Raw genomic sequence first — 8478 nt, forward strand, 5'->3', positions numbered from 1 at the left:
AAACTCTGAGTATACCAAAAACTGAATGTCTTCATACATTAATCATGTTAGCATTTATTATTTCTTCATGGGAGTGAGAATTTTTAACTGTGCACCTATGGAATGAAAAGAAATTAAATTTAACATTGTTTTCTTGTTTTCCACACCCCTCTAACCGTCAAGATGGGTGTGGCCAGTATATAGGCAGGGCTCACAGGCTGAAATTCTGATTTTCTTGTCTTCAGCGAAGCTCTTCGCATCGCTGGATCTTGAGAGCCGCCGCCGTTGAAACCAGCGACCAGCAAGCCTAGGACAGCGCCTGAAGAAGCCGGCCGCCTTTGTCGCCTTCAGCCATCCGTGCCTGCTACGCTATCCGGCGACATATCCTTTTATTACTGCTGTGTGTGCTCGCCCTGCGACACACACTATCTCTCACTGTCCTGCGGCTCGTGCCTAAAGCTTTTGTATTCTTCACTGTGGCTCAGTGGCAGAATATTAGGCTTTTGCGCCAGAGTCCCGGGTTCGATCCCGGCTCTCGCGGCAGATAAAAATTTATGCTGTTCGCTTCTCCAAGCTCGCGGCCAGTTTTTCTTACATACAGAAAGCGAACCCGCACTTCCCCTTGTTGGGCCGCGCAGATTGCGCCGTTCACAAGGGATGACAGAGCGGACGGTCACGAGCAACGTTCAGCGCGCGCGCCTCACTCACCGGCGAAAAGAGGAGAGAGAGAGTGCTTTCGTCCCGCTGTGGCCGGACAAACCGCCAAATTCTCAAACATTTCTCAGTCCCCTCTTAAGTTCAGGCGGCTGGAAAGATTACTATTGCAGTAAACGAGCCTGTTTTTTATACACGCACGACTGCAAACAAACATGAGGTCGTACTCTTATATGCTCGCGCTAACCAAAAGCTAATGTGTTCTCCCCTGTAGCCCAGTGGCAGAATCATAGGCTGTAACACCAGAGACCCGTGTTCGAGCCCAGCTCTCGCGGCAGATACAACTTTTTACTGTTCGCTTCTCCGAGCTCGCGGCCAGCCTTTCTTACATACAGAAAGCGAACCCGCCTCTCGCACCACTCGCACCACATGGTGCTCGTTTATTTATGAGCGTCTATACACGAGGGAAGAAAAGACGGTTAAGTCCCGCTGCGGCTGGACCACCGTCAAAGCTTCACGCTCTGTCAGTCCCCGTTGCCACGGCTACTGCAGATGTTTACCTCGCAGCCAACGAACCGGTATATCTACCCGCTCGCCTGCGCGCAACCACCGTTCTCACGGCGACCCAGAGAAACCTCAAATGAGCATAATGTCCGGTTGCACAGCTCACGCCGTATGTGTTTCAAATGCAGTGAATGTGCCCACGTTTCCGTGTTCACCCCTGCACACAAGCACTATAAATCCCGTGTCTCTCACAGAGCCCACTCTCATAAAGTAGGCAGAAGCCGCTCGAGTGTTAAAAGTAGGTCACGTGTCCACCTCACCGTGCCCACACCTACTCACTGCCCGCTCTGTCACACGGCCTCTCACGACCGGTCATGTTTTAAATGTAAATTCTGTGCCCGCCCTCGAGCGCTCACACATACTAACGAACATTTCGCCCCCGACGCCGCCCTCGCGCGTCGCGCCTCACACTATATGTTCCCCGTCCAAAGCCACCGGGACACTGTGTGTAAAACGGCCAGCTATCGCTGTGTGCGATCCGCCGTATCTAAGCACCGAGAGCGCGCGCGCTGCGCCCGCCCCTCCTTTTCGAGCTCTCGAGCCCGCGATGCGCGGCGATCAGAGCCCGGAGGCCATTCTGCCCCTGGCTGCACACGCAAGAGCGTGGGAAGCTCTTCCAGGCGCATCAGAATGGGTGCTAAGCACAGTAAAACTAGGCTATACTCTGCAGTTCGCTCGCCGCCCCCCACGCTTTCGGGCGCGTACCGAGACGAGAATGAATGGGGAAGTAGCACATCTACTTCGAGCAGAAATAGCCACACTTCTGTGCAAAGGGGCTATAGAACCGGTTCCCCCTTCTATGAGCGAGTCGGGCTTTTACAGCCGATATTTCCTTGTTCCCAAGAAGGACGGAGCTCTCAGACCGATTTTGGATCTGAGATATTTGAACAAAGCTCTTATGAGAAGACCGTTCAAAATGCTCACAACCAGGCAGATCCTCGCGCAAATTCACCCGAGGGACTGGTTTATCTCTCTCGATCTAAGGACGCATACTTTCAGATCCAGATAATACCCCGTCACAGGCCATTCTTGAGATTCGCCTTTGACGGTCAGGTATATCAATAAACCGTCCTGCCATTCGGCCTGTCTTTGGCACCCCGTACATTCACGAAGTGCATGGACACGGCTCTCGCTCCCCTGAGAGGTCAGGGGATGCGAATTTTGAACTATCCGGACGATTGGCTGATTCTAGCACAGTCAGAGGCCGAACTCATCGCCCACAGAACAGTGCTTCTCAGCCACCTGGAAAACCTGGGGCTCACGGTCAACTGGACCAAGAGCTCATTAGTGCCCAGTCAATCAACCTCTTCCTGGGTTTGGATCTGGACACTGTGGCAATGACGGCCCGCCTATCGCCACGGCGCACGCGCTGCGTTCAACGCCTGGCTGCGTCTTTCCAACCGGGCAGCACCGCACCTCTCAAGACATTTCAGAGGATGCTGGATTGTATGGCTTCAGCTGCAGCAGTGCTTCAGCTGGGTCTATTGCGTATGCGCCCGCTGCAACGCTGGTTGAACGCCCGAGTGCCTCGCAGAGCCTGGGCTTCCGGCGGCATTCGAATCAGAGTGACTCAGAGCTGCGTTTCAGCACTGAAGCCCTGGTTAGCGGCCGACTGGTACCAGCGGGGAGTGACAATGGGAGCCGTCTCACACCGCAAAGTTATCTCGACGGACGCTTCCACCTCAGGTTGGGGCGCTCTTTTCGAGGGCAAACTGGTCTTTGGCCTGTGGTCAGACCAAGAGAAACGCCTCCACATAAATTGTTTGGAGATGATAGCGGTCGACATGTCACAACATGTCCGTGGTGTCCTATGTGAACCGACAGGGCGGTGTCAGGTCCAGGAACCTGTGCAACCTGACAGAACGCCTTCTCGTGTGGGCTCACCGCTCGTTGCGCTCGCTGAGAGCCGTGCACGTGCCGGGCCATTTGAATGTCGGCCCAGACAGACTGTCCAGAGACATTATTCCCCGGGAGAATGGTCCCTGCACCCTCATACAGTCCAGTTCCTCTGGCGCCTATTCGGCGAGCGGAGGTCGACCTCTTTGTGTCGAAAGACAACGCTCACTGCCCGATATTTTTCTCAAAGCGAGGACGCGCTGTCCCAAACCTGGCCCAGCCTCCCGCTGTACGCTTTCCCTCCGATCTCCCTGTTACCACAGGTCATAGCGAGGATCAGGGAAACGCACCACCCAGTGCTTCTCATAGCCCCGCGTTGGGAGAACCAAGTCTGGTACCCAGAGCTAGTGAGGCTGTCGCACTCACCCCCATGGCCGATCCCGGTGAGAAAGGATCTCCTCTCTCAAGCCGTTGGATCGATCTGGCATCCCCATCCGGAGCGATGGTCTCTGCATGCATGGATAATCAACGGATACACGTTGACCTGCCAGAAGGGGTTGTGAACACGATCACACAGTCTAGAGCTCCCTCCACGAGATGGCTCTATGCATCTAAATGGTCAGTGTTCTCTAAATGGTGCGCTACCAAGAGCTTCGATCCACGTATATGTGGGGTCCCGCGAGTGCTCTCCTTCCTACAGGAGCTGTTGGATAAGGGCAGGTCCCCTTCCACGCTCAAAGTGTATGTGCCGGCTATCGCAGCGTTCGCTGAGACGATGCGCAGCCGGGCAATAGGAAGGAACGAGCTTATTATCCGTTTCCTCAGAGGAGTTAGACGGATGAATCCCCCGTGGCCCCCCTCGGTTCCTATCTGGGATCTGTCCTTGGTCCTGGAGGCCCTGAAGGCTTTTCCCTTTGAACCACTTGAATCCGTGGATCCAAAGTACCTTTTGCTCAAAACCGTTTTTCTGATAGCTCTGTCTTCAGTAAAACGCGTGGGGGATCTGCACGTGCTATCTGTTAGCCCTGCATGTCTTGAGTTCGGACCAAATGACTCAAAGGTCATTCTCAGACCGAGACACGGTTACATCCCCAAAGCGATTGGAACCCCCTTTAGGGCACAAATCATCTCCCTTTCGGCTCTGCCAGCATCCGATAACGGGGACAGTGATAACCTCCTATGCTCTGTTAGGGCGCTGAGAGTTTACATCACGCGCTCCGCCGCTTTCAGGCGTTCCGAGCAGCTCTTCGTTTCTTTTGGCGGACGCACCAAGGGTCTCGCCGCCTCGAAACAGAGCCTGTCCAGGTGGATAGTGGACGCGATTGCAGCAGCTTACGCCTCCAAACACCTGCAGTGCCCTTTGGGTATCAGAGCCCACTCCACTAGAGGCATGGCCTCTTCATGGGCCTGGTCCAGCGGAATTTCTATTCACGATATTTGTATGGCAGCGGGCTGGGCCTCCCCATCGACATTCGTGAGGTTTTATAACCTGGAAGTTCCTGCCTTGCAGGCTAAACTATTATCAGTATAAGTGGCATGTATGCTCTGCCCAGTCGATTATGCGCAGACTACGTTCACATACTGGTGATATTTCTGGTATGGCACCAAGGGAAGGAGTATTTTGTGCTCAGACCGGCTGTGCCGCTCTGTTCCTTTATTCAACTTACGCAATACGAGAGAACCTCTCGTAAGAGAACGTACTCGGTTACCTAATGTAACCTCGGTTCTCTCTAGAAGAGGGAACGAGTATTGCGTAACCTGCCGTGACGCGCCACAAGCTTTTGCGCTTCAGACTACGAAAACCAGAATTTCAGCCTGTGAGCCCTGCCTATATACACACTGGCCACACCCATCTTGACGGTTAGAGGGGTGTGGAGGGCGCGAAGCCAGTGAGCCCTGAGTGATGTGGCCCTACCAGTGAGCCCTGAGTGATGTGGATGTGACATCACTCAGGGCTCACTGGTAGGCTTAAGCAGTTGCCGCTGAGCAGCCAATGAGCACGCTCATACAGCCTGCCATGGTCTGCCGGCTGCGCACTGCGTTGACAATGAATACAAAATTAGGATAATTTTTGGCTTCAGATCTCGAAGAAAGAAGACTTTCCCGATGCGTAAGCAATTTACGCAATACTCGTTCCCTCTTCTAGAGAGAACCGAGGTTACATTAGGTAACCGAGTACGTTATATATTCTGTAAGCACGTGTGTCTAAGCGACATTGTTTTTTTTTTTTTTTCTTAAGACTAAAAACTCATTCTGATTTTAAACACCTCACGTGCCTTCAGACCATATACTGAACAAATTAGTGATTCGTGAGCCAGTTTAGATCGCCTTTCTCTGTTTTCAAACGAATCGACCCGAAAACCATTAATTCAATGCCTTAAAATGCAAAAGAATGTTAAATAAGAGATGTGCTGCAAAGAAACCAATATTTTATGCAAGTTTTTAAAGTGGATGCTAAAAATAATGTTTTTACAAATTGCTTGTTACCATTAATCCATATACTTTGTTAACTCTGTTATCTTTTTTGCAGAAGTTTGTTTCTTTGAAGAGTGCAGTGGACATGCAGTGGAAGTGTAAGTTCTGTGTTAGAAATTGTGGAGGAAATGAAGAAACGACATCCAAGTTCTACACTGATAGCACAGTACATGGACATAACTTTTTCGCTAAGAAGAAAAGAGTTGGTTGAAAAGGAGCCTTCAGTAAAAGAGACTTTACAAAGATGGCCAGCACTCTTCAGGGAAAGTCAGGTAATTAAGACACATTTTATCTAGGGCATGTAAAATGTTTTAAGTCTTAATGTGCTTCTTTTGTTCTTCTTTTCGTAGATTATTGCTGAGTTCAACCGGATCACAAGCAAAAACCTCAAGCAAGAATTCTTCTCAGCCCTTGATAAACATACTTCTCGTTTTCTGGAAGTTTTCGAATCAAAGAAAGGCACAGCTGGAAAAAAGCTCTCGGAGTTTCTAATGCAAATGAAGTCTGCAGTAAGTGTTTTTTGTCAAGTTTAAAGTGATCTGTTTCACTGTTGAGCTTGATGTTTTATGTATTATTTCTTAGAACATCACTGATGTCACTGCTCGACGGACAGCAGTTCTCCGTGGTCTTGCGGTCCTTCTTGGGGAAGACACTACAGACTTCTTACATACATGCTTTGTAAGTATTCTTCTAATTTAATATCTGTAAAAAGTGCTACAAGAAGGATGTCCCAATTTTTGTGTCAGCATTACGTTTATTTAAGAGATCTTATATAAAGCACATAGAAGATAGATAAAATGCAAGTAAAATATATTCTTTGTTTTCCATAACATTTGATCAAATAAATCTTAATGTGGATGAAACCGGTTTCAAAGTATAAAAATCTCATATAGAATAGTGTCTTGAATTTTTCCAATTCAATTTCAATCCAACTACTCAGCGCAAAGAGGTCTGTATATATAGCCATTCTTTACATATGTCCCGTGACAGTTTTAGCAGCATCCCTTCTCCACCCTATCGCCTCACTCTGCTGGTACAGACGGTTTAAGCAGTAACAACAAAAATGCCTTTCGATGACCAATAATTAGCGTTAAATAAGTTAAACATTAAAATGATAGGGAAAGGATCTCATTTTGTTACAAACCTGTATAAATTTCTTTGTTCTGATGAACACGAAGGAAGATATTTTGAGGAATGTTTGAAACCAAACCGATCATGGGATGGATGTAAATGTTTTACTAAAGACATTGCTATTAAATGTTTCAATGATTCTTTTGCTGAAAAGATCCAAATTATCACTGACAATTCCCACTGAAGCCCTGTTACAAATTTACTAGTTACTTAACAGCACCTTAAGCAGTTTAAATTTTTAAAAGGAACATGCACTTGTTTGCATTTGGAATATAAGAATGTATTTTAATATTGCTTTTCTGTCTTTCTTAGGACATTGATATTGTTGCACCTCAAGTATCAATAGGAATTCTCACTGTGGTGCCAGAGGACAGGCCCGATGTCTCCACAAGGTTTGCCATCGGAGGTCACTGATACAGCAATAATTTTGGAGGGTGTTATAGCAATGGATGGACTTGAGAATGTTCCACATGCCATGTGTTTTGTTTTTGGGCTGATCTATGCTTTAAATATGGAGTACCCTTCACAGCTTAAAAACACTTTTGAGTTCATTCAAAGGGTTTTTCTTTCCCTGGGGCACAAATCTCTCAAGCCAAAACTGCAATCACTAAAAAACCTACTGTTTTAATGTATTTGTTTGTTTCTGATGGCAGAAACAAGACCGTGTTGCAGTAGGTCTGTTGTTGCATTTTTTGGTATAGTTTTAATCAGACACCTACCAACCTGAATGCAAAACCAAAACTTTATTTAGTCAAGATGTGTTTGTTAGTAATAACAGAAAGATTTAGTCTTGTGTCTGTTATTGGATTTTGGGTGTTGTATCCAGGTTGATGGGTGACTGATTAAAACAAATCCAACTAAAAAAACATCTGTTGTTTTAATCAGATTTGGGTTCTTTCGTCTGCTCGTCTACATGGTTACTCGTCTGTCTGGTTACTCTGTCATGGCTTCTCCATGATCGTTTTTTAATCTACTTTTTCTTTATCTTCTTCCAAAGCTTTGTTCGGGTCCTAAGATTTTAAACTCAAATGTTTGTCCAGCCTCCTGGATGAGTTCTGATCAATTAGACACGGTCTTTATTTGAGAGGTGGCATTTTCTTCACTTCTCATCATAAATCATGCATTATCTGTGATCTCCTTACTCTCCATCTCTAGCAGAGAGTACAGAGGCCACAGTTCAGACATCATTCCTATTATAAGAATACAAAACATTTTACACAGATTTCAATCAAGCCATCTTTTGAGAACATACGATCGTATACTGATAGGAAACGAGACACACTTTCATTCAAACATCTAATAGTTATAACAATTACATGACTTATATGGGATCTAAGCATATTAGACACACATATAGGTTGTAGACACAATATAGAATTATGTAGTTGCACGATGTTTGATTATAGAGCTGGTAAGTCCCGCCCATCCGTAAAACCCCAAGTGGACCTCTAGGTTGAAAAATCGTCAATGCAAGTGAATGGGAGAAAATAATTATTTTCTGGTCCCGTTTGAATTGTGCCATGAATGTGAACATATGTTGTCTGTGAATTTTTTATATAACTTTTCATGTTACGAGTTTGACAGTATATGGTATGATTCTTCGGCTAGCAGTTGTGGAAAAGACATAACGAGAAAGACTACATGTCGCCTATGTGACATCACCCCATAAAGTTGACTTACCCGTGGTTTTCACCAACCTCAACGATTTTGTCCTCTCCCTGAAAGAAGGCGGTGAAGTGCACCAAAGACACAGCCATGTTTAGCGGGATCCGTGAGCTAGTGTCCGTGTGCTAGTGGTGTTGACGTTTCAAACGCGTCGAAAGCGAAGAGTTGTAGTCC

General features: G+C 47.1%; 1 protein-coding gene across 1 annotated transcript; it reads left to right on the forward strand.

The window, feature by feature from the left end:
* Positions 1–5343: 5343 nt before the first annotated feature.
* LOC311076925 (uncharacterized protein) lies at positions 5344–7053 on the forward strand (the record flags this gene model as incomplete). The annotated part of the gene is made up of 4 exons (XM_084105432.1): positions 5344–5780; positions 5859–6017; positions 6091–6186; positions 6952–7053. Exons 1-4 carry the CDS (start codon positions 5637–5639, stop codon positions 7051–7053), a joined length of 501 nt encoding a protein of 166 aa, XP_083961558.1. The 5' UTR covers positions 5344–5636.
* Positions 7054–8478: the final 1425 nt, after the last annotated feature.

This window comes from Abramis brama (assembly GCF_963993115.1).
Source record: "Abramis brama genome assembly, chromosome: 25".
NCBI classification, from domain to species: domain Eukaryota; kingdom Metazoa; phylum Chordata; class Actinopteri; order Cypriniformes; family Leuciscidae; genus Abramis; species Abramis brama.